General features: G+C 48.0%; 1 protein-coding gene across 1 annotated transcript in view; it reads left to right on the top strand.

Annotated features, from left to right (window-relative positions):
* Positions 1 to 25,785, top strand: part of LOC105472870 (PITPNM family member 3) — a 104,009-nt gene that overhangs the window by 17,453 nt on the left and 60,771 nt on the right. The window contains 2 exon segments of the mRNA XM_011726437.2: positions 2,173 to 2,268; positions 15,079 to 15,186. Coding sequence (XP_011724739.2) covers positions 2,173 to 2,268; positions 15,079 to 15,186 — 204 coding nt within the window.

Raw genomic sequence — 25,785 nt, 5'->3', positions numbered from 1 at the left:
GTTCCCGTACCCAACACAGTGTCTGTGGAATGAGAGGCCCCCTTTGATGCCCACCAGCCCCTTCCTTTTCCGCTCACCTGTAGCTGGGAGAACTTGCTCCCTCAAATGGAGCTCACTGGTCTCCCTGTAGCTTTTCCCTCTGCCCCAGACCTCCCCCTGGACCCCTGCACATGTCATCAGAGAGAATGCCTCTGTCTGTTCTCAGATGGATCCAAATCGTGCATGTTTAAGGCCACGGCATAGAGGAGCCTCTCACTGGGCTCTTGCTGTTCAAACTCAGGAACGAAATGGATCCAGATAAATCCTCAATTGACTCCGTTGCTACTTAAACTCTTGCTTCTTACTATCTAAAACTCAGGAGCTGAACAGATGAGGATAATAGGACTTTCCTGACTATCCAAACTCTTTCTTCTTAGGAACGGAAAAGATTTGGATAGCAAGGGAGGTTTGTGTATTAATATAGCATGTTCACATAGTATGCAAATATAGTAGATATGATAGATTTTATACCTTTAGTATCTGTTGATTGAGAAAATATACTGTTAATATAATTCAGGAATAATTTTAAGTGATTGTAGTTTTTGAATCACGGAAATTTTTACATACATTTGCTTTATACCTAAGTATTTTGTGTGTGCTATTTTAAATGGCATTATCATTTTCAAATTTCAGTTCATTTCTTGTATCTAGGAATGCAATTGACTTTTGCATGTTGATCTTGTATCCTACAATCCTGCTATACTCAGTTGTTGGTTCTGATGGTTTTTATTCACATAGATTTTGTAGGCCTTTTGTTTTCTGCATAGACAACAATCATGTCATCTGCGAATAAAGACAATTTTATTTCTTCCTTTCCAATCTGTATCCCTTTCCTATCTTTTTTCTTGTCTTATTGCAATAGCTAGAATGTCCTCCACATGCATTTGGAAAATAGTCCCGTATCCATGTTAGGAACACACAGTTGTGGTACATCTGGACTCTCAGACCCTCTTGCAGTAAATCCAGGGCCCGAGGGTGGGACATCGGCTCACACTGGTGGAGGCAGAGGATCAGAAGCTTAGGGAATCAGCCTTGTACCTAGAGGTGACCACTGAGTTGGTGCTCACTATAACCTCTGTCCTTTTGATGTCTCAGAATGTGCTTCTCACTGGGCTCCAAGCCATGAAGCACAAACTGGGTGTGTGTTTGGAAGTTTGTGGTGGGCCAGGCAGGAATGACAGGCAGGAGGGCTGTGTCCCTGGACGGCCTGGGCTGGCCCTCTCCCTTCAGGAACAGTTTATGCTCTGGAGTCTGGACTCAGGGCAAGGAGCAGTGCCAGCATCCTGCAGGGTAGGGGGTGTGGTGAACTGGGACTGTAGCAGGTATCTCTAAGGACTGCACCATCAGGCTCACCTGGCAGTGGCTGGGGAGGATGTCTACCCCCTGCTTGTTTATTGACAGCTACTGCTGGCTGGGTGGACTCCTCCAATATCAGTCAGAGTAGAAGAGTTTCAAAGGACAGTCTCTGCCAGGATTTTCATTGTACAGATGGAAAAACTGAGGCAGGTGCATTGCTGATACAAGAACGCAGGTCTCTGAGGGACAGGATGTGTGTGCCTGGTAGCCAGGGCCAGTGAAATGTGAGCAGAAGTGTGTGATTTCTGGGCAGAAGCATTTAAGACTGGTGAGATTTTCTGAGCCCTTCTCCCCTGCTTGGATAGAACCTGATGTCTCCTTTTGGGCTGGTGACATTACAAAGTGGTGGCACTTTTGAGTGACCATGATGAGCAGAGCTCCCTTCCAGCCTGTGTGTGAGTGAGAAATGAACCACTGCTGTTTAAACGTCTGAGCTCATTTGTTAATACAGCAGAGCTTCCCCTGTGCTGACTGAGACACTGCTTGGCAAAGTCACCTTGGCAAAGGCTCTTAACTACCACCAGCCTCAGTGTTAGGACTTGCAAAATGGGCACACTCATTCCTGCTCTGCTGTGCTTACTCAGAGAAGCTTTTGAGCTTCAATGACAGCACAGGAGAGGGAGGTCTCTATGAGGTCTGAGGCCTCGGAGGGAGAGGGCACAGATGTGCAGGATGCTAACTGGCCTTTAGTCCGGTTGGGATGGGGGGTCCTGGGTCACCTCCCTCGTACTGGGGCACCATCTCAGGCTTGGTTAACAGATGTGTTTCCTTTAACAGGTGGCCCTCCCCCGGGCGGCGGTGCCCCCTGGCACCTTCGAAATGTCCTCAGCGACTCCGTGGAGAGCTCAGATGATGAATTCTTTGATGCCAGAGGTGAGTGAACCCCAATCTCACATCACTGGCTGGGTGACCTTCCTAGAAGCCTCAAGAAGAGGATCCCGTTTGGGGGTTCGCATCCTTCCCCACTCAGACGTGGTATCTGCAGCTCCACACTCCATACTTACCCATCCTGTGCGTGTGCCGAGAGCAGGGGCTCAGCCTTCGCCTGTTCGCTGTTTGAAATATTTGCTGAACCTCTACCATGTGCCGGGAACTCTGCTAGGTGCCAGGGATCCTGTGGCAATCAGTTGCCATGTTGCTGCTCTCATCAAACTTATAGCCTCGCAGGAGAGGCAGACATCCAAGAACAGGACAGGAAAATACAATGACGAACGGGGAGCATCGCCACTAAGTAGAAGTGCCACCGCTAAGTAGAAGTGCCAGCTGTTGTAAGAGAGAACAGTCAGGCCAGGCGTGGTGGCTCACGCCTGTAATCACAGTGCTTTGGGAGGCCAAGGCAGGTGGATCACCTGAGGTCAGGAGTTCAAGACCAGCCTGGCCAACATGTGTGTTCCCTTAACAGGTGGCCCTGTGAAACCCCAACTCTACTAAACATATTTTAAAAATTAGCTGGGTGTAGTGGTGGGCACCTGTAGTCCCAGCTACTTGGGAGACTGAGGCAGGACAATTGCTTGAACCCAGGAGACGGAGGTTGCAGTGAGCCGACACCGTGCTACTGAACTCCAGCCTGGGTGACAGAGTGAGACTCTGTTTCAAAAAAAAAAAAAAGAGAAAAGAGACGTCAGAGGGGCACCTAATTTAACATGGTGAGAAGGTTGTTAACACTCTCTCTGCAGAGCTAAGGAGGAAGACATTGACAAGGTGAAGAGAGGAAGAAAGAACCTTCCGGACAAAGGGCACAGCAGGTGTGATGGCCCTGAAGTAGGAGAGACAGGAACATTCCAGGAACTGGAGGAAGGCCGAGTGTCTAGGAGGTGGCAGGCAGTGGGGAGGGGTCTGAGAGGAGATGCTGCATGCACCTGTGAGCCGGTGCAACTTAAGATCAGCCTCGGCCGGGGGGCGGGGGCTCACGCCTGTAATCCTAACACTTTGAGAGGCCGAGGTGGGTGGATCACTTGAAGTCAGGAGTTCAAAACCAGCCTGGCCAACATGGTGAAACCCCATCTGTACTAAAAATACAAAACATTAGCCAGGTGTGGTGGTGGGTGCCTGTAATCCCAGCTACTGGGGAGGCTGAGGCAGGAGAATCGCTTGAACCCAGGAGGCAGGGGTTGCAGTGAGCTGAGATGGTGCCACTGTACTCCAGTCTAGGGGACAGAGCAAGACTCTGTCTCAGACAAAAAAAAAATGAGCCTCATATATGCAGGGAGGGTCAGAGTTTTTGAAAGACTGTTGCCAGTGTTCAGGTGAGAGACAAGGAAGGTGGGGAAATGACCTCTGCATCTCATCATGGCCAATCCACGACATAGCAAGGGGCATTGTTGACACTGGGATTGAAAAAAAGGGGCATCCGATGGGGTGGGCATTTCAGGCAGAGATCAGCCTGAGCGAAGGCTCAGAGGCGTGAGCACCCAGGCAGGTGCACGGGCACGGGAAGGTGGAGTCGGTCTGGAATTGAGCAGAGAAGGCAAACGGGGTCTTGGAAGAGAAACAGACTACATACTGGGAAGACATCTATACCCAGAGCAGGCACTTGGGACGTGGTCTTAGCCGTGCCGTCAACTAGTTCTGTGACCTTGGCAGGTCTTTCATCTTCTCTGGGCCTCAGTTTCCCTATCAGCTCTGTGCCTCCAACAATGGAGAAGACTCAGTTTGGGTGATTTTTAGGAAGCGTGACTGGGAGGTGGGGAGCTGTTCTGACTTGAGCCCCCCCGATTCTTGGCTCTGGGCGGGGAACCCCTTCCCTGATGCCAGCCCTAAACCAGCCCATTTGGGGCCTGTCTCCCATGGGCGTCTGATTAGAGTGGCTGCCAGGGCTGAATTTCTCCATAGCAACTAACCCACAGTGAGACAACAACGGCTTCAATATTTTGATGCTTGGAAGACTTTCATTTAAAACATTTCTGCAGTTCATCAGGGCTCTGCGTTCCCAGCTGACGACAGAGGCATCTGTGGGTGGCGCAAGGGTCAGCTCCATCCCTTCGGGCCCTGCTCACCTGCCGTCCGTCCGTGAGAGCAGCTGCAGTGCTTCTCACGCTGACGGCTCTCTCCCTGACCCCTCAGTTGTCTCCGTCCTCTCCCTCCCATCTCACGGCTCATTCTGCTGTGACATTGGCCCCACTTCTCACTCCTCCCGTGTTGGTGGCCCTGTGTTTTCTTTCTCATCATCCCCCTTTTTTTTTTTTTTTTTTTTGAGATGGAGTCTTTCTTTGTAGCCCAGGCGGGAGTGCAATGGAGCGATCTTGGCTCACTACAACCTCCGCCTCCCGGGTTCCAGCCTGCCTCAGCCTCCCAAGTAGCTGGATTACAGGCGTGTGCCACCACGTCCAGCTAATTTTTTTTTTTTTTTTGTATTTTCAGTAGAGACGGGGTTTCACTATGTTGGCCAGGCTGGTCTCAAACTCCTGACCTCAAGTGATCTGCCTGCCTCAGCCTCCCAAAGTGCTGGGATTACAGGCATGTGCCACCACGCCTGGCGAATTTTTTTTTTTTTAGTAGAGATTGGGTTTCACCATGTTGGCCAGGCTGGTCTCGAATTCCTGACCTCAAGTGATCTGCCTGCCTTGGCCTCCCAAAGTGCTGGGATTACAGGTGTGAGCCACTGCGCCCGGCCACTTCCTTCTTTTCTTCTCCCTTTCTTTCAGGATATTAGACTCTCCCCTGTCTTTCCCATCTTCTGCCTCTCCACACACCCTACAGGACCTCGTGTATCTCTGCAGCCTCCCTCCCATCTGCCCTCTTCCAGAGTATCTGCATTCCTAAGCCACAGGATCCGCCCCACAGGCTGCTGGGATCCTCTTTAGTTCTGATTTGCCGACTCCTGACCTCCTTTCCATTCTTCCCTGGACCAACGCCTTTGTGTGTTTCCTTGGCACAAGGCAGTGAGAGGTGAAGCCATCCTTTCTCTCTCTCCCAGGGGTCTGGTCCAGCACAGCCCAGCTCAGCCAGTGCTCTGTGTCTGGGGCCAGGTCATGGGCTTCTGAGCATCCCTTGAGGGGCTGCTTCCCTGCCCTCTGCTCTCCAGCCCAGGCTGCACCCTGACCCTGACCCTGACCCTGGGTGTGGTCTCTGTCTTCCACGTGAGCAGGGCCTGGCACCCTGTGGCCTCAACATTTCCAACTCTCTAGTTGTGGTGAGGCCAACACCATTAAACCCAGCCCGACTCAGTCATCCTGCACCAAAGCCTTCCAAGCTCGCTGGGTTCCCTCCATGAGTCCCTCAGATGACTCCTTGGCTGCCATGGATGTCTAGTCCAGTGGTTCCTGCATGCGTGGAGGTCTTCACAGGTGACCTTCTCCGTGTCTCCCTGCAGAGACCAGCCGGGCAGTGGGTGTCAGAGTCTCATTGCTGCCTGGGCAGCCTTCTGTCCCTGAGAGCTCCTGCATTTGTACTCCCTCCTCTGCCCGTAACCCCCGTCATGATCCCCCACCCCAGCCCACCTCACCTGATACAAAAATGACCAGCGGAATGAGAAACCCAATGGCATCTATACTGGAAGAAACTGCATTGCCAGGTACCAGCACTGACCGGGCCTGGGAACATTGTATCTCCCTCCTCAGTGCACTAATGGGGAAACTGAGGCCACAGCACAGAAGGGACCCCCCCCTCAGATCACACATCAAGGTGGGAGTGCAGGGGCTGGAACCAGGGGTTTAGTGTCCAGGTCAGCCCTTTCCCTTTGACGTGTTACGGATATTGGGACCATCCTACTTCCCTTGTGGCCATCAGCCCAACCCATTGGCCCAGCACTGGGGTTCACTGGGAGAGGTCCTTGGAGCTCATGGTCCGGGAGCAGAGGGGAGTTCTGGGTTCTGGGGGTCTCTGGTTGTGTATGGAAGGCGTGGGAGGGATTAGGGAACAGTCAGGCAGGAGTATTGTGCTCTTTGGGTCCATAACAACTCCTCGGCAGGGTGCCAGCTCCTCTGGCTAAGGTGGCAGGTCTGGGGCTCAGGAGTAATTAGGTGCTGCAGGGTGGGCTATGGCGTCCAGGCTCCCAGATTCAAAAGAAGTGTCACTCCCTCTGCTGCCAAGACAGGATATCTGGGGGACCATGGCCCAGCGGTGCCGAGGTTGGAAGATGTAGAGTAAGGGAAAACCCTGGGAGGCTCCTCAAGGTTTCTGAATCCAACACCTCTGACTCACTTTACAAGCTGGGAAATGGAGACTGGGGAACCTTGTTCAGGGCCACACAAGGAGGCAGAGCGGGAGCTAGAATTCAGCCTCATTCATTCACTCTTTCAACAGTATTCATGGCGCGTCTGTCCATCAAGTGCCAGGTGCTCTTTTGGGCATGGGGGATACAGGAGCAACCTAGTCCTGCCCCAGCCAGTGGAGCTTATAGCCCAGTGGCGGTGGTAGGTGACAAATAGAAAGACAATACACAAGCAAATACATTCTATTAAGAATTACCATAGGCTGGGCACAATGGCTCACGCCTGTAATCCCAGCACTTTGGGAGGCCAAGGCAGGTGGATCACGAGTTCAGGAGTTCGAGACCAGCCTGGCCAACATGGTGAAAGATCCAAAAAAGTAGCTGGGCGTGGTGGCACACACCTATAATCCCAGTTACTCGGGAGACTGAGGCAGGAGAATCGCTTGAACCCAGGAGGCAGAGGTTGCAGTGAGCCGAGATCATGACATTGCACTCCAGCCTGGGTGACAGGGCAAGACTCCATCTGGAAAAAAAAAAAGAATTACCATAAATAAAATAACACAAAGGAATAAATGCTGCACCATATCACATATATACATGGCAAGTAAGCACGTGAAAAGATGCTCCATGTCATTCATCATTAGGGAATTATGTCATTATTGTAAATCAAAATCAAAACTGCAATGAGATACCACTACCTACTTATTAGAATGACTGATTAAAATAACTTACAAGGGGCCGGCTCATGCCTGTAATCCCAGAACTTTGGGAGGCTGAGGCGGGAGGATCACCTGAGGTCAGGAGTTTGAGACCAGCCCGATCAACATGGAGAAACCCTGTCTCTACTGAAAATACAAAATGAACTGGGCATGGTGGAGCATGCCTGTAATCCCAGCTACTCGGGAGGCTGAGGCAGGAGAATCACTTGAACCTGGGAGGCAGAGGTTGTGATGAGCTGAGATCGTGCCATTGTACTCCAGCCTGGGCAACAAGAGTGAAACTCCATCTCAAAATAATAATAATAATAACTTACCAAGATGCGGAGGCACTGGGACTTTAAAACCTGGCTGGCGGGAATGTACGATGATACAATCATTTGGGAAAATCTATTGCAGCTGCTTAAGAAGCGAATCATACTTCACTACCATGTGACCCAACCCTTCTGCTCCTTGGCATTTCCCCAAGAAAAAGAAAGCATTTTTCCACCTGAGGACTTGCTCATGAATGTTCCCAGCAGCTTGATGGATTATAGCCCCACACTGAAAATGCCCAAATGGGCATCAGTGAGCGAACAAACTGTGGTACAGTTGAGAAGGAATGGACCATGGATATATGCAACAATATGGATAAATCTCAAAATAATCATGCCAAGTGAAAGAAGTCAGACTGAAGCAGAGTACATCCTGTATGGTTCCATTTATACACCAGTCTAGGACATGAAAACCAATCTGTGGTGCCAGGAGCAGATCAGTGGTCGCCTGGGGATGGGGAGTTGGGGGAGGAGGGATAAACAGGGGCAGGAGAGAACTTCTAGAGGGGATGGGTCCTTGTTCACTAGCTTGGTTGGCGTGACGGTTTGACAGGTATGTACATAGGTCAAAACTTACCCAGCCTTGTGCTTTAAAGGTGTGTAGTTGATGGAATGTCAATTATGCCTCAGTAATGCTGTTTAAAAAAATGGAGACTGTCCCCACCATATAACATAAAAGGATGTGATAGAGTGGGTGGCTGCTGGAGGCTCCCTGGGGTGTGGCCCTGAGATGAGAGCTGAATAATGAGAAATGCACCACCTGTGAGTCTCGGGGGAGGAGTATTCTGGACAGTGGGAACAGCCAGTGCAAAGTGATGGGAGGAATGAGCATGGCATCTTTTTTTTTTGAGACGGAGTTTCATTCTTGTCGCCCAGGTTGGACTGCAGTGGCTCAGTCTCGGCTCACTGCAATCTCCACCTCTCAGGTTCAAGCAATTCTCCCGCCTCAGCCTCCCAAGTAGCTGGGATTACAGGCATGTACCACCAGGCTCGGCTAATTTTTTTTTTTTTAATATTTTTAGTAGAGATGGGGTTTCACCGTGCTGGCCAGGCTGGTCTTGAACTCCTGACCTCAGGTGATCTGCCTGCCTCAGCCTCCCAGCGTGCTGGGATGACAGGCATGAGCCACTGCGCTCAAGCTTGGGGTCTTTGAGCAACAGCAGGAAGGCTGGTGTGGCCGGAGTGAGCCAGGGCGGCACTGGCTCAGTGTTCACTGTGGGTTCACAGCCCCAGCAAGGAGAGAGAGGGCGGACTATACCCAGTAACCCGTATTGTGGAAGGCAGTGGGTGTCCTGTGGACATGCTTTCCTGGCCAGGCTCAGGGTTGGCCCTGGGTACCTCTGTCCCATTCCCAGAGAAAGCCAGAGATGCAGAACTCAAAATCTGTAGTGCAGGATGGATCCTCAAAATGGAACCATGCCTGGACTTTGACTGAGCTCCTAATTGTGAGGGATGAAGATTGCTGGGTGACAGGTAGTCCGGCCAGAAGCCGTGGGTAAGAAAAGCTTCGTGGACCAAGGAGGATGGGTTGACCTGTTAGAGCAGCTCAGGTTTCCCAGGGTTCCTGGCTATGAAACGCTAAGTTCTAGAGAGAAAATGAAACTGTCTTTTGAGGTCTTCATCCCTGAAGGGACGCAAGGTTGGGGCTAGAGCAGTCACTGTGGCATTGGGTGAGTTTATTTGGGATTTGGCTAGATATACCAAGCCCAGCTCACTTTATGTTCTGTTTTTATAGCAAAGTGTATGTCTTCATTTAGAAAATATCAGCTGCATCCTTCTGCTTAGATGGAAAGAACGCTCCAATTAGAGCCAGCAAACATCTAGGTACAAACAGAGGTGTCTTCATGAAATTAACTGCCAGGAGATAGTGTTACTGGAAGTCCCTTTAATTGGCAGGATGTGGATTCTTAGCCCAGCCCTTCCTCTGAGGTTCTGCATGGCCGTGGGCCAGTGGCACAGCTCTGCACCTGTGAAATGAGGATGCTGGGCTTCACCTCGAAGGATCTGTCAGTGAGGCTCCCCATGGCCTTGCAAGGCTCTGTTGGCTATGGTGTCCAGGTCCGTTCCCTCACTTGAATGGGAAATACTTCTTTTCTTTTGGTTTCCCCACCCCCTCCAGCATCTAAATAGCCCTCCCTCCATGACTATGCATAAGCAGGCCAGGCCCTGACAGTTGCAGAGACAAAAGTGCCATCAGGGCCAGGAATGGGGTGGGTATGGTGGTGGTGGTGGTGGTGGTTGTGGTGGTGGTGGTGGTGGTGGAGCTAGGGTTTACTGTCAGGGCACATCTGGCACTGGGTAGCTGGATCAAGAGCAAAGTGCAAGACTGTCTCCCTCGGCAGGGCTAAGGGAACTCTCTGAGCTAGAAGCTGGAGGAGTCCTCCTTTCTGCATTTACCCCCCTGTCCGTTGTGTCCTTGGTTTCTTGCTGGGCACTGAGGTGCCCAGCCTGGCTGGTCCTCCCCTCCCCCACTCCCCAAAGTGGGAGGCTGGGGCCTGAGAAGCTGGGCTCTGTGTTGCGGAATCTGCTTGTGCCTCCAACTCCTGGTTTCCCATAGCAACTGGCAGAGGAAGGTAGTGCAGGGCTAAATCATCCCATTTTACAGACAAAGTCTCCAAGTCAGGGTCAGGTCTCACAGAGAATGGGGGGCACATGCCAAGCCTTTGATCTGAGCTTTCCCTGTGATCACTTAGCCTCCTGGGGGTTTCCAACCCCAAGGGTGAGAGAGGGGGGAGTGGAAGAAAATGCTATGTGTCCTCTGGGCGTAGAGGACTAGACTTCCGTGATGCTTGTGTCACTGACTGGCTGCCGTCTGATCTCAGGCAAGTCTTGGGTCTCTGAGCCTCAGGTTCCTCATCTATAGAATGGCAGGGGTAGAAGTGTTGTCTCCTGGAGGGAGTGGAAGGATGTCACTGTGGGAAGCTGCATGATTATTCCTGGGCCAAGGAGCCATCACAGAAGCAAACCACAGGTGTGCCGTGGGCCCCCACTCTCCCCCTACCTTTCCCCCCATTGGGGGAGGGGAAGTGGAAAACAAAACGCCATGGAACCAGGCCCAACGCGTCTGGGGATGAGCTGTGCAGGGACTGCCCCTCACAAGGAAGAGGGAGTTATGGTATTGGCTATGGGGGGCTATGGCGGCACGTGATGGGCAGTGCAAGGTGAATGTGAGCAATCTTGTGGCCCAGAGCTCCAAGCAATGCATGTCTAGGTCCTTGGAAAAGTCCATGTTGTGGGTCTGATGATGGGCGGTACTGGATGGGCCATCTGCAGAATGTGACCAAGCCCTCGGCTCCATGAGCTGGAGGTGAAGCCTTCCTGGCATGAGAAAAGGAGATTTTTTTTTTTTTTTTTTTTGAGATGGAGTCTCACTCTGTCACCAGGCTGGAATGCAGTGGCGCGATCTCAGCTCACGGCAACCTCTGCCACCCGGGTTCAAGTGATTCTTCCACCTCAGCTTCCCGAGTTGCTGGGATTATAGGCGCCCACCACTATGCCCAGCTAATTTTTTGTATTTTTAGTAGAGATGGGGTTTTACCATGTTGGTCAGGCTGGTCTCGAACTCCTGACCTCGTGATTCGCCTGCCTCGGCCTCACAAGTCCTGGGATTACAGGTGTGAGTCACTGCACCTGGCGAAGACAAGGAGATTTTTTACTCTGGAGTCCTGTCAACAGTAGAAACAGAAGCTCCGGGGTAAGAAGAAAGGCTTTCCTTATAGCATTGGAGGTTGTGCTTACAGGAGTATAACCAGGTTTTGGCCAGGGTGGGAGTCAATCTGTGGTCAAGGCCAGGGCTATGGTAACAGTGGATGAGTCTCAGCCTGGAGCTTAGTCAGAGCTGGGTCAGGTCTCAGCAGGGTGAAGTACATGTTAAAACCATGTCCGCAGCAGAGATCACCAGGACAAGGATTAGCATGCAAGAGACAGTCACCAGAAGGTGAAAAGCAAAATCAACCAGGGCGTTTATACAAATGAGCACGGTGTGGCTCCACAGGTCCTGTTGGAGGCTTGTCCTACAATGTGGGAAGCAGAGCAAAGACTTCAAGCTGAGCCCTGCAGCTCCCCTCTTTGCCTGAATGGCTCCAAAAGGAGATATTGCTGCTGCTGCTTCCGTGTGTGTGTGTGTGCGTGTGTGTTCTTATTGCTTCTCAGGAGACAAGCCCATTGTTGCCGGAGTGAAGACGTAAAGGTTGAGTGTGGGAGAGAAAGCATGTTGGGGAGTTGGGAGGGTACACAGAGCAGCAGAGAGACAGGGATGGGCGGAGGGGCAGGGAGTGTGAGAATGCCAGAGAAGGTACGAGAAAGCAGAGAGTGAGAGGGAGCAGGAGGGAGAGAGGGCCACACACACATACACACACATGCATATATGCACACATTCACACATGCATGTACACAGTCACACATGCATGTACACACATGCACACAGTGTACATATGCACTCACACATGTACACACATGCACACATGCACGCGCTCACACATGCATGTACACACATGCACACACATGCACATATGCACACACTCACACATACACATGCACATGTGCACACACACATAGCAAGAGAGAACAGGGAGGGGAGGGAGAATACCCTTAGGGAGCAAGGGGCTGGAGAGATCCTGAGGACAGGGACCAAGGGAGACAAAAGAGAAGTCCATAGAGAATGAGAGAGATCAAGAAAGAAACATACCCAGTCCAGTAAAGTGAGACCCAGAGAAAGGAAAGAGAGAAAGGTGCTGGGGTGAGAAGAGAGCAAGGCTATGCATTCGCGTTCCACCCAGAGAGAGATACAGATGTGGCAGGCAGCACGGGAGAGCTTGGGAGAGGCCAAGAGAACTACAAGGACCAAGAGAGACACAGACCCATAGAAAGGGGTCCAGAGAGCTCAGATCTCAGTGAGTCAGGGCCAGATGTAAAGCGTGAGAGAAGCATGCTGAGACTGTGGGAGAGAAAGACATATTTGATCGGAAACAGACAAAAGCCCAAGAGCCAAAGATGGAGCAGGGTTATACTGGTGATTAGGAAAAAAGGGGAAAGAGGCCCAGGCCGTGCAGGAGTAGGCATGCTCAGACCTCCAGAGCCCTGGGAGACCCCACAGGGTTCCACTAGCCTTGCATGCACCACTGGGACAGGACTTATGGCACCGTAGAAGAAATGGGAGCTAGGATATGCTGAGCGCCTGCTGCATACCTGCCGCTCCCAGCTCATGTCAGAGGTATTTCTATCATGTTTTTCACAAAACTGGATTCCAGCAGGGGGGAGGTCGTGTCTCACCCTGCACACAGTAGGTGCTCAGAAATCTATTCACCATAGATTGAATGCTAGAATGAACAAACGGATAGCTCCATGCGTGAGTAACTGAACCAGGAGACAAAGAACTCAAGGTGGTCATCAGGCTGATCCTGATTACCTGACTCTGGAGCTGGGCTAGCATGTCACAGGGGCCGACAACAGCAGGAGTGGAACCAAGAGTGAGCGTAGGGGCATGACACCCACGCTCCTGCTGCTGCTGGTGGTGATGGTGGTGATGACACCATCGTGCAATAGCATCTCAGCCTGTGCTTTTACGGTGGGGGGGGCACTCTTATAAACACCTTACCTGCATCATCTCACTTAATCCTCACCACAATCTGATGACACAGGGACTATGATGATGTCATTTTTTAGATGAGGAAACTGTAGTTGTATTGCTAGCAGATGGTAGGCCCAGGATTGACAGCAATCTGTCTAACGCCAGAATTGAGCTCTTAACCTCTTCATAATTCTGCTTCCCGAAGAATAATATGACCTTATATTTGTTTACAGCACCTCAAATTGTGTTGTATCTTCAAATTTGTTGTAGTATTTGTCCTCACAGCAGCTTGCTAGACAGAGCTATAGAGCCAGAGTCGTTATTGCTGTTTAAAAGATAGGAAAACAGACACAGTGGTGGAGGGTGTGGAAAAGCACAAAGCTCACATGCAGCAGGATCTGCACTGGAACCTGGTCAGGGCTCTGCCCAGTACGGAATAAACCAGTTCCCAGATGGAACACGCCGGGCTCAGGAAATTGTCCGAATGTGTGTGGTGCCTGGCTGGAGTGTGGGCAGCCAATACAGGATGTCCAGGGCAGGCTATCAGGATGGCAGGATTTCAGGACTCTTGAAACCGTATACCTGGTTTTGAATCCTGACTCTAGCCAGTGACCTTGGGCAAGAATTCCTCAGCTACTGTGTTCCTCAGTTTCCTTGTCTATAAAATGGGGATAACAATAATTGTACCTTTTTTGTATTGTTATGAGAATTGAGTTAATATTTGTAAAGCACTTATACTAATCTCAGTGTGTGGTAACGGTTAGATAATTGTTGTTAAGTCAATCAAATAGATACATAAAATAAGACAGGAGGAGATGTCCTAACAAGAACTGGGGGTCTGGTCAACTGAGCTCTAGAGTGAATCAGAACTCTGGACAGCTCCCAAAGCTTCAGATCCACCATATTGATTCTTTCTGTTGGTAAAGTTCTTTGGCAGTGAAATGGATCTCAACCCTTTGTTCTTAATTATCATAAGGTTGGAGATTGTCCTCAACACCCTTTGATGTCTGTTCTGTGAGGGAGGGCACAAAGCTCTTCACCAGAAAGGCACATCTGTTTTTGGGCAAAGTGTGGGGAGGACAGCACACGTGCCTAAGGGATTGTCTTTGAAGAAATGTCCCTTTGTAGGACGAGGGATGGTACTAGATGTGTGTATGCAATGTGTGGGACCCCGGGCCTTCTTTTCAGTGTGGTTATGGAATCTTGCCCCACTGGTTTCTCCCAGAGGAATCACTATGCTCAGACAAGGAAAGAACAAGGATAGAGACAGGGTTGAGGGGAGGAGTGCGAGAGAACGGAGGCTTTAAGAGGGTCATAAAGTTCAGATGGGGGCTAAAGGTTCCATACAGCTCAAAGCTTCCTTAGAAACAGAAGATTTCTTCTCCTCCAGTTACTCATCCACTCAACTCCTGGTGGTGAGTTACTTCTCATGTGATGACATCACCATCATGGCTGTCATCTGTGAGCACCTGCTCTGCACCAAGACCTTTACATCCATTATTTCATTTAATCCTCACAACACCTCTGTGGCCAGATCCATTTTACTAACGGGAAAATCGAGGGTCAGAGAAGTCAGTAATTTAAGGAAAATCTGCTTGCAAATGACAAGGTTTTGCTCTTTCTTCCCAAACACACTGACTTTCAAGAGATACTGCCCTCAGTGCTAGGAATGGTACTTTTTATGGGGTTTCAGGCTTTTTGTTACTTTCTTTTGCTGTAGCACGTGGAGGTCCAGTAGAGTACAACAGTACCTTCTTGCAATGACAAATCTCTGAAAGTCTTGTAACTGTCTAGCTACAGTACCTAGTCGAGGTACACCTCAACTCAAGGAAGAAAGAGCATAAGAGAAAATGTCTCTCAGACATAAGCTCCTGATCAGGCTACCTATCCCTAGCTGCACCTGCTCATGCTCACCACTGCTTCTTCCCACAGAGGAGATGGCTGAAGGGAAGAATGCCATCCTCATTGGGATGAGCCAGTGGAACTCCAATGACCTTGTGGAGCAGATCGAGACCATGGGGAAACTGGACGGGCATCAAGGTGAGATTTTGCTTCTCTCATGACCAGGATGTGCACATAGGTGTGTTGCAGGGTGGGCTGTAGGGCTGGCAACTGGGGCTGGGACTTGGGTCTTCTGTGAAGAGTCCATCTGCCTTGGTTCCTCCTTCATAGCATCTCTGAGATTCTGCCACCTACAGGAACTCTCATGGGGACTTCCGTAGGGTTTTCTGTGGCAGAACAGCCCCAGGGTACTTCAAAAGATCTTCCTTTGTCCATAGAATGACCACCCCAGTGGCACGGGTGGTAAATGGCAGGTGCCTGGGTCCAAGCTCCTTGGACTGCCAGGTCTTTGGTATTGGAATCTGCTGAATAAGGAGGGTGACAGTTGGAGAAGCCTTTGAGCAGGACAGGAGCTGAGGTCTAAGGGGAAAGAGAAGGACAGCAGTGAGAATCAGGATTTCCTTTGGCTGAGCTGTTGAAGAAGAAGTATATGGCTGGGGATTAATCCAGGAGGCTTTCTTTGGAGAAGAGTTTTGACCAGGAGTTTGATCAGCCTACAAAGCAGGCTGATTCTTTTTGGCATCCATCTATCCATCTGCTTGGCTATTGTTCATCACTCACAGGCTCGTTGAGCACCTACTGTGTGTAAGTGCTTGGCAGGAGCAACCAAAGGTGATTCATCTGAGACCTCTGTCTTGTGATGTGTGACACTGTATAAATCAAGATATATGCATCAGGCTTAAGCTGAGGGCTGTTAGCTCAGAAGAGAGAGGCATGACTTTCAGGAGGCAGGAGAGGGGATCCAGGAAGGGCTCCTGACAGTGAAGCAATGGGGCAAGGCTTTAAAATGCAAATGGACAGCGTGGCTGAAGAAGTCATAAAATCTGAGCTAATATATGGAAAACTGAACCTCAGAGATCTTCAGCTGAGGGCTGTATTTGATTAATGTTACAATGGAGTGAGAAGCAGAGCCAGGGCTAGAACCACATCTGGGATGCAGGGTGCTAACCTCTGTACCTGTTACCCTCAGGTTGGTTTCTTTCATCCCTCGTTCCCCACCCCACATACCACTCTTCCTACTTTATTTCTTCCTCATCATCTCTTCTCCTTCCTCTCTTGCTCCTGTCATTCGCAGTTGTGCTCTGGCCCAGAGTTGCCAAGTGGGCAAGGCCATGCTCTTAGGAGGTGTTCAGTGAGATGGTCCTGGCCCAGCTCACAAGAACGGCTGCCTTGGTGGCAGCTGTCTTGGTGGTGACCATCTTGTCCTGTCCCTGTTCCTTTTCTCATCCCCATCCCTGCCCCCTTGGTTCAGAGCTCTCCTCATGCCAAAGCACCCATCCTGAGAAATGGGCAGGCTTGGTGTGGTCATCCCATCTAACCAACAAAGAACCCAGGCTCAGAGGAGCCACGTCTTGTCCGAGGTCCCCCAAACTGGTGGCAACATTAGGCTCAGATTCCTGGCCTTCTGATTCCCAGTCCAGGGCTTCACCTCCCTGACTGGACTAAGGCTTGGCACAGTTCTGGGCCCTAACAAAGTCAGGCTCAAGGAACCATGAGTCTGAAAGGAAAGGCGCCCTGTACCACTGTCCCATCCATGAGAAGAGGTGGGGGGCTCTGAGTCTGGCCCCCAAGGGCAATCCAGAGACAACGTACCAGTCTTCATAGCCATGTATCTGCCAGTGGGTCCTTTGCTGCTCTTTCCTTCATCCCGAGAACCCAGAGGGGGCCTAGAAGGGGTCATGGATTCTAGGTCCTGCCCCACAACAGTGCTTGTAGCCTTGAAAAGACAAATCTGGATTGGTACCACGCATTTGGCCATCCCCTTCCCATCCCCCACCCCCACTTGTCTGCTAAACAGTATATGACTCAGACCCAGTGTGAACTAAGGGCTTTCGGGTGAGCAAGAGGCAGAGTGAGTTGGGAGCGCATGGGAGGGCAGGGGATGAGGAGGCATAGCGGGAAGTACAGGAGAGAGGCAGAAGCTGCAGTGTTGGAGTTAGAGAAGCCTGGGTTTGAACTTCAGCCATGCCACTCCATGACTTTGTGGTCAGGAAAAGTCACATCACCTCTCTGGGCTTCTGTTTCTTCATCTGCAGAGTGGAGGACTAGTAAAAAAGCTGCGATGATTAAATGAGATGATATTTGCAAAGTGCTTTCGATAGCAGGTCATTCTTATAATGATGGAAGGGGGAGAAGCATGGCCAGTCTTGCACAAGTGGCAGCCCTCACAAATGCTTCCTGGTGCTCAGGCACGATTGAATGAAGGGCAGTGCTTGCCTGAGTCCGAGGGTTGGTGGTGTTTCTTCCCAGTACAGAATGGGGAGCGGGAAGAAGAGAGGAAAGACGGTAAGCGGAAGAGGAAGCCAGCTGGATTTCCAGCTCCTTCCGAGTCCCGTTCTCATGTGGATTCATAACGTGAATTCCCACAACATGACAGAACACACACATTCATTTCAATAGTCATTTATGGAGCCATCACAGGGGCTCGACCCTGTGCCCAGTGTAGGGGGAACAGAGACAAGCAGGATGGCCTTGTCACTCCTTAGAAGCTTACAGCAGAGTGGAAGCGACAGATCAGAGCCAGGGGTTACTATACAGTAAGACAGGCTGGGTCCAGGCTCTGAGAGGCTCTGGGAAGTGTCTTGGGGAAAGGAAGATCCGTGAACGCTTCCTGGAAAGGAATGCAATCGAAATTGGTGGCATAGACAGAGCGGATCCTCCTGTCTTCTTCAAGTTTCCTGCCCTTAGACACAGGGCTCATTCCAGGCATCCCCCGCCCTCATGCTGGACACTCTGGTCAGTCACACTGCCTCCATGGTGCTCCAGCCACCTCCATGGCAACTCCCTGCTGTATCTCTAGCCAGGACCTTTCTTCTGGGCCCCACCCTCACATTTTCGGTAACCTCCTGCTAACCTTTACCCGGATGTCCTAAAGACTCCTTATGCTCCACACATTCCAAAGGGAGCCGACCTTCTTCCTTTTAAGCCTGAATTCTGTTTTGTATTTCACCTTTTCTCTCCCTCACCATTTAAGTCATATATTTCATCAGCACTTTCAGACTGCTCTCATCCCTCCAGTTCTCAAGGGTGCTAATTCTGCTCTGTGTGTGTGTGTGTGCGCGCGCGCGTGCGTGTACACTAATGTACCTCATGGGTTTTGTTTCTCGTTTGTGATTGTGAACTCATCTTGGTCACACGTACCTCTCTCTTCTTTTTAGGGGGAGTCTTGTGTGCCCTAGGTTGGGAAAATGTCCTCATAAAGACCAGCCTTATTTTCTTTCCTGCTGGGCCTGAGTGTTTCACTAATCTTGAATATTTTATAGGCTAAATTTATAGTTTAGAGTTTCCATTCTACATGGGTGGTGTAAATTTAGACCCTACACCCAGAAGTGGCACAGGCTTAGGGTTTTAATTACTCATGTGTGAATTTTCTCTCTCACTGTCTGTGAATGGTTTCTTTGCCGCTTCCGCTAGGAAGGTTCTTTTTTTAAGTTCCTGTAAGGATGGAATGGCCCTTCAAGGGTCCCTGCTGTAAAGTGGGTGCCACATCAGCTCCTTGCCATCCACAGGCTGAGGTCGGGTTGGTGGAGTTCACAGTGCGGTTTTTAGGCTCTGATCCCGGAGGCTCTTTCTTTATTCGTCTGACTCATGGGATTCACGGATCTCCTCTATCTCAGCTTCTGCTTTCGTCTCTGGATTCCTTTTTTTGTTTCTGGCACTGTGTATCATACATTTTTTATTTTAAGCTTGGTTCTATATTTATCTTTTTGGCAATATATGGCCCAGTATATATGTATATACGTATATGTGTATATGTGTGTGTGTATATATATATATATTTTTTTTTATGGAAAGGGATCCTTTAGCATGAGCTGAACACCCAGAAGCATGTTGTTATTACTATTATTTTACAATTGTTCAAATATTATTATTATTATACTGTTATTATTTTTGCAATTGTTTGTCTTATTTTTGTGTAACATTTCTTATTGTAGTAAAATATGCATAACATAAAATTTACCATTTTAACAATTTTTTTTTTTTTGAGATGGAGTCTTGCTTTGTTGCCCAGGCTAGAGTGCAATGGCACAATCTCGACTCACTGCAACCTCCGCCTCCCGAGTTCAAGTGATTCTCCTGCCTCAGCCTCCTGAGTAGCTGGGATTACAGGCATGCACCACCACACCCAGCTAATTTTTGTATTTTTAGTAGAGACAGGGTTTTGCCATGTTGGCCAGGCTGGTCTTGAACTCCTGACCTCAAGTGATCCACCTGCCTCGGCCTCCCAAAGTGCTGGGATTACAGGCGTGAGTCACCACGCCCGGCCCATTTTAGCAATTCTTAAGTGTACAGGTCAGTGGCATTAAGTCCATTCACATTGCCCTGCAACCATCGCCACCAACCATCGCCAGAACTTGGTCATCCTCCACAACTGAAACTCTGTGCGGGTCAAAGACCAACTCCCCATTCTCCTTTCCCCAGCCCTTGGTAAACACCATTCTACTTTCCGTCTCCATGAATTTGACTTCTCTAGGTACCCTACATATGTGGGATCATTCAGTATTTGTCCTTTTGTGTCTGGCCTATTTCACTTAGCATAATGCTGTCAAGGTTCATTCATGTTGCAACAGGAATCAGTACTTTATTCCATTTTGGGGCTGAGTAACTTTCCCTTGTATGGATATACCACCTTTTGTTTATCCATTCTTCTGATGATGGACGTTTAGGTTGCTTCCACGTTTTGGCTACCATGAATAATGCTTCTACAAACATAATAAATATCCATCTGATTTCTTAAATGTATCCTTACTGGAAAAAATCAAACGCAACAAATAAAACCAAAGTCTCTCCTTTAGTTATTCCTTCAATTACAGACCTCCTTGCAGAGTTGAACAATGTGGAGGATATCTCTCTAGAGGTCGATGGTATTAGACATTAGTGCTGCAACTTACCTCTTCCCTCACATTTAACAGAAGATCTTGGAGAGCTTTTCATATGAGTAAATATAGATTCACTTCATTATCTTTACCTATACTATAGTATTCTCTACCATAGTTGTACCATAATTTATTTAACCATTCTGCAGTGATAGACATTGGAGTCTTTCATTATTGTAAGAATGCTTTATGGGTTTAAAGTATAAGCATTCAAAATTGCAATAGGTACTGTCAAACGGTTTTCCAAAAAAGGGTGCAAATGTATATTTGCACACCAACCATGGATTAAGTTAGCCATTTCCCCACAATGTGTTACCAGATTTGATATTATCAAACTTCCACATTTTATCTAACGGCTGAGTGAAAATGTTTTCTTGTCTTGCTTTGTCTTTACCCGGTTTCCAGTGAGATTGAACATCTTTTCATAAATGTGTTGACCGATCCTATTTTCTTTTCTCTGAATTTCTTAAACACCATTTTTGCCCATATGCTATTGGATTGTTTATCCTTTTTACTGGATTTTAGGAGATCTTCATATATATTCTGGATGTAAATTACTAGTCTGCTATGTCTTTGAAATATTGCTGCTTCGCTGACATTTCTTGTTGGTTTTAATAGTTTGTCAGTTGATTCTCTTGGGTTTTTCCTAGTTAGAGCATCACATCATTTAGAAATCTTTTCTTTCTTTCTTTCTTTTTTTTGGAGACAGAGTCTTGCTCTGTCACCCAGGTTGGAGTGCAGTGGTGTGATCTTGGCTCACTGCAACCTCTGTCTCCTGGGTTCAAGTGATTCTCCTACCTCAGCCTCCCGAATAGCTGGGATTACAGGCGTCCGCCACCATGCCCGGCTACTTTTTGTGTTTTTGGTAGAGATGGGGTTTCACCATGTTGGCCAGGCTGGTCTCGAACTCCTGACCTCAAGTGATCTGCCCGCCTCGGCCTCCCAAAATGCTAGGACGACAGGTGTGAGCCACTGCACCCAGCCTTGTTTACAAATCTTAACAGTTATATTTTTGCCAGTATTTACTCTCCCTTCTTATTTTTCCTTTTAAACTGCATCGCATGGGATCTCCAGGTCAACGTAGAGTGACAGAAGTGGTTGCAGGCTTTCTGATTGGACTCAGTACTTCCTGACTGAAGTGCTGTGATGGAAACATCCCAGTGTTTCACCAGTAAGCATGACCCTCGCCCTAGGATTCCAGAAATACCCCTCATCAAGTTGAAAGCAATTAACTTCTGAAAGTTATGACTTCTTTCTCATTCCCCTCATTGTTCCTTTGTACTTTGTATTTTTCCCCTTCCCTCCATCCTTCTCTCTCTCTCTCTGTCTCTCTCTCCCTCTATTCTTAGTAAGTTTTGCCAAAGGCTTACCTATTTCAAAGGTCTTTTCAAAGAAATAGCTCTTACTTTTATTAATCAGTTCTACTGTCTACCGTTTTCTCTAGTTTTGTAAATTAACATTGCTTTTATTTCATTAATTTTTTCCTCCAGATTTATGTGATTTCTGCTTTTCTAATTCTAGAGATAGGAGCGTTTTAATCCTGTTTTTAAAATGACACACGCACAGTTGCCTTCCAAGAGAGAGTCCTAGCAAGGTTACTTTTTTTTTTTTTTTTTTTGCTTTTTTACCCATTACCTTTTTTTTGGTAAAATTTACAAAAGTAAGCTTTTGGGGGGGGATAATCTTTTCCTTAAAAGGACCCCAAAATTGTATAACCTTCAGTCCCCAGAAAAGCTGCATCCAGCCATATTGGCCACATTCCACAGGGTTAGGATAAGTCGCCCTCTCACTGTCCGTCATGTCTACAGAGTTCAAAACCTCCATGTTTCTCCTCTTTACACAAAGAACTGTTGAGAGCCGTGTACAAGAATCCTGACAAATAGATTTTTTTTCTTGTTAATTAGCCATTTTATTCCACTATGATCAGACCATGTGACCCCAAAGTGATATCTTTTTGAAATTCTTTCTTGTCTAAACCATGGTCTTGCGTGTGTGTGTGAACGTTCCTTATGAGTTAAAAAATAGATACATTATCTACACCGTATATGTTGGGTTACAAATTCTCTGTAAAATTTAAGCTATTATCAATACAGTTTTCTCCTTCCCTTTTTCCTGTTTTTTATTGACACAATCAAATTTCTTATATATCTCCTTTTTCTGCAGTTCTAGAAACGTACAGTTTTAACACACATTTGAAAACTGGTGTTTTTGGCCAGGCGCAGTGGCTCATGCCGGTAATCCCAATACTTTGGGAGGCCGAGGTGGGAGGATCGCTTGAGCCCAGGAGTTTGGGACCAGCCTGGGTAAGAAAGTGACCCCCGCCTCTGCAAAAAATTAAGCAATTAGCTGGGGGTGGTGGCATGCGCCTGTGTTCCCAGCTCTTCTGGAGGCTGAGGTGAGAGGGTCGTTTGAACCCAGAAGGTTGAGGCTGCAGTGAGCCATGCTTGCTCTACTGCAACACAGCCTGGGTGATAGAATGAGCCCCTGTCTCAAAAAAAAAAAAAAATTAAAAATTAAAACTGGCATTTTCTACCAGAGTTTGGATTAAGTCAGTAGCTCTATCTATCCTATCCCTGAACAGGGAAGGACGTTGGTACCTTTCTTCTTCCTTCTCTTCCTAACTCCCCAGCTCCCATGGCCCCTGTCCGTTTGGTTTCATGTTGTCAATTCTTATTTCAACTTAATGATAAGTTTTGCTGTTTTACTTTTGGGGAGGGTTTTGTTTTCTCATCATGGTGGCTTTGGCAGTGACAACTCCTCCCCCACCACCTCCTCCTTCTCCTTCTTTTTGGGTTAAGTATTTTGAGCTATGATTTATATTCAGTAAAATTCGCCCTTTATAGCATATAGCTCTCACTGCTACTTCCTCAATTCCCTGACTTCCTCTTGGATTTACTTTCTTTTTTCACCAGCATGTCTCTGCTAGTAATTCTTTCAGGTAGGAACTGTGGATAGCAGTTTTCTAGGTCCTTGCATTGCTAAACGTGTCTTTATTTTGCTTGCTCATTTGAGTGCAAGCTTATCTGCCTCCATAATCACGTTCCCAACTATCTCTGCAGCTATTCCTCCATGGCCTTCTTGAATTTAGTGATGTTGCTGAGAAGTCTGAGATAAATTTGATTCTCATTCCTTTGTGAGTAATACGGTTTTTACTCTTCCTGAAGATTTAAGTTTTTTAAATTTTTTTTCTTGCTTGCTTTTTTAATAGAGACAGGGTTTCACCATGTTGCCCAGGCTGGTCTCGAACTCCTGGCCTCAAGTGATCAGCCCACCTCAGCCTCCCAAAGTGCTGGGATTACCGGTATTCGCCACCATGCCCAGCCTTTAGGTTTTTAAGTCTTTCTTCCTTGTATTCTGAAATTTCAAGTCATGTTTCTGAGTAGGTGTTTGTTGTGGGGGTGTTTGTTGGTCATGTCGCACCTGGTTGTACCCTTTCCCTGCTGTGAAGCCTTCTTTTCATTGTTTCTTTAAGTATTTCTCTGTTTTATCCTTCCAGATACTTTTCTAACCACATGTCACCTTGTTCTTCTTATTCATATTTCTTGGTCCTTGGTGCATTCTGAGAATAGGCCTTGGCTCTAACCAACAACTCACCCATTTTCTCTTCATCAGTCTCCATTCTGCAGGTCAGCTCTTCTGTATTGCGTTTCGTTTTTAGAGATTGGGTCTCATTCTCCTGCCTCAGCCTTCCGAGTAGTTGGGACCACAGGCTTGCACTACCACACCTGCCTAATTTTTTGTAGAGATAGGCTCTCGCTGTGTTGTCCTGGTTGGTCTTGCTCAAGCGATCCTCCCGCCTCAGCCTCTCAAAGTGCTAGGATTACAGGCGTATGTCACTGTGCCAGGCCTGGGGTTTGTTTGTTTATTTTTAAAAATCATCTTTTCATTTTCATGTGCTCTGATTGATTCTTTTGATTAGCAATCTGATCTTAAGTCATGGAAGCATGGGCTGATGCTACATTTTTAAAAGTCTCCATCTGCATGTTTTAGAACATTTCGGAGTTTTCTGGTAGGTTAGAGATGGGTGGGAATAACTGCACACTTAAGACTGGATTAGTCAGCCAAAGATCATAGGTGAGATTATAACACAGAGCAGGAGATATCTTGATTCGAATGATCTAAGGAGGCACACAGCTGCCATTAACACTATTCAAGTGAAGCAGGTCTTGCCAAAATCTTTTTAAAAAATTGAGATATAAATCCCATACCATAAAACCCACCTTTTTGTAAAATGTACAATTCAGTGGTTTTAGTATATTCATGAAGGGATGCAACCATCACCATTATCTAGCTCAATAATATTTTTTCTTTTCTTTTCTTTCTTTTTGTTTTTTTTTTTTTTTTTTTTTTTTGAGACGGAGTCTCGGTCTGTCGCCCAGGCTGGAGCGCAGTGGCCGGATCTCAGCTCACTGCAAGCTCCGCCTCCTGGGTTCACGCCATTCTCCTGCCTCAGCCTCCCGAGTAGCTGGGACTACAGGCGCCCGCCGCCTCGCCCGGCTAGTTTTTTGTATTTTTTAGTAGAGACGGGGTTTCACTGGGTTAGCCAGGATGGTCTCGATCTCCTGACCTCGTGATCCGCCCGTCTCGGCCTCCCAAAGTGCTGGGATTACAGGCTTGAGCCACCGCGCCCGGCCTCTTTTTGTTTTTATGAGATGGAGTCTCACTCTGTTGCTCAGGCTGGAGTGCAGTGGCACGACCTCGGCTCACTGCAACCTCTGCCAGCCGGATTCAAGCGATTCTCTGTCCTCAGCCTCCCAAGTAGCTGGGATTACAGGTGCCCGCCATCAGGTCTGGCTAATTTTTGTATTTTTTTAGTAGAGACGGGGTTTCATTATGTTGGCCAGGCTGGTCTTGAACTCCTGACCTCAAGTGATCTGCCCACCTTGGTCTCACAAAGTGCTGGGATTACAGGCATGAGACACCGTGCCTGGCCCAAGAACATTTTCATTTCTGAAAAAAGAAGCCCCATACCCATTAGTGGTCACTCACCATTCCCCTTCCCCCAGCCCTTGGTATTTCATATAAATGGAATCAAACAATATGTAGCGTTTTGTGTGTGACTACTTTCCCTTAGCATAATGTTTTTGAGATTCATCCATGTTGTAGCATCATGAGTCAGTGCTTCATTTCATTTTATGGCTGAGTATTACTCCATTGTATGGATATGCCATGTCTCATTTATCCCAGTTGATGGACATGTGAGTTGTTTCTACTTTTTGGCTATTACGAATAATGATGCTGTAAGTATTCATATGCAAGTTTTTGTGTGGATATGTTTTCGATTATCTTGCTGATATACATAGGAGTGGAATTGCCATATCATATGGTAATTCTGTTTAAGTTTTTGAAGAACTGCCAAATTCGTTTCCAAAGTAGCTGCCCCACTTTACATTTCCACCAGTAATGTAAAAAGGTTCCAATTTCTCTGCATCCTTGCCAACCCTTGATACTGGCTGCCTTTTTGGATATGGCCATCCTAGTAGGTGTGAAGTGATGTCTCATTGTGGTTTTGATCTTCATTTCTCTAATGACTAATGATGTTGAGTATCTTTTCATGTGCTTATTCATCATTTGTTTATCTCCTTTGGGGAAATGTCTACTGAAATCTTTTGCCAATTTAAAATTTGGGTTATTTGTCTTTTTATTGTTGAGTTGTAAGGGTTCTTTAATGAATTCTGGACGCCAGACCCTTTTCAGATAT

This window comes from Macaca nemestrina, chromosome 17 (genome assembly GCF_043159975.1).
Source record: "Macaca nemestrina isolate mMacNem1 chromosome 17, mMacNem.hap1, whole genome shotgun sequence".
Lineage (NCBI taxonomy): Eukaryota > Metazoa > Chordata > Mammalia > Primates > Cercopithecidae > Macaca > Macaca nemestrina.
This window is presented reverse-complemented; position numbering and strand designations above follow the sequence as displayed.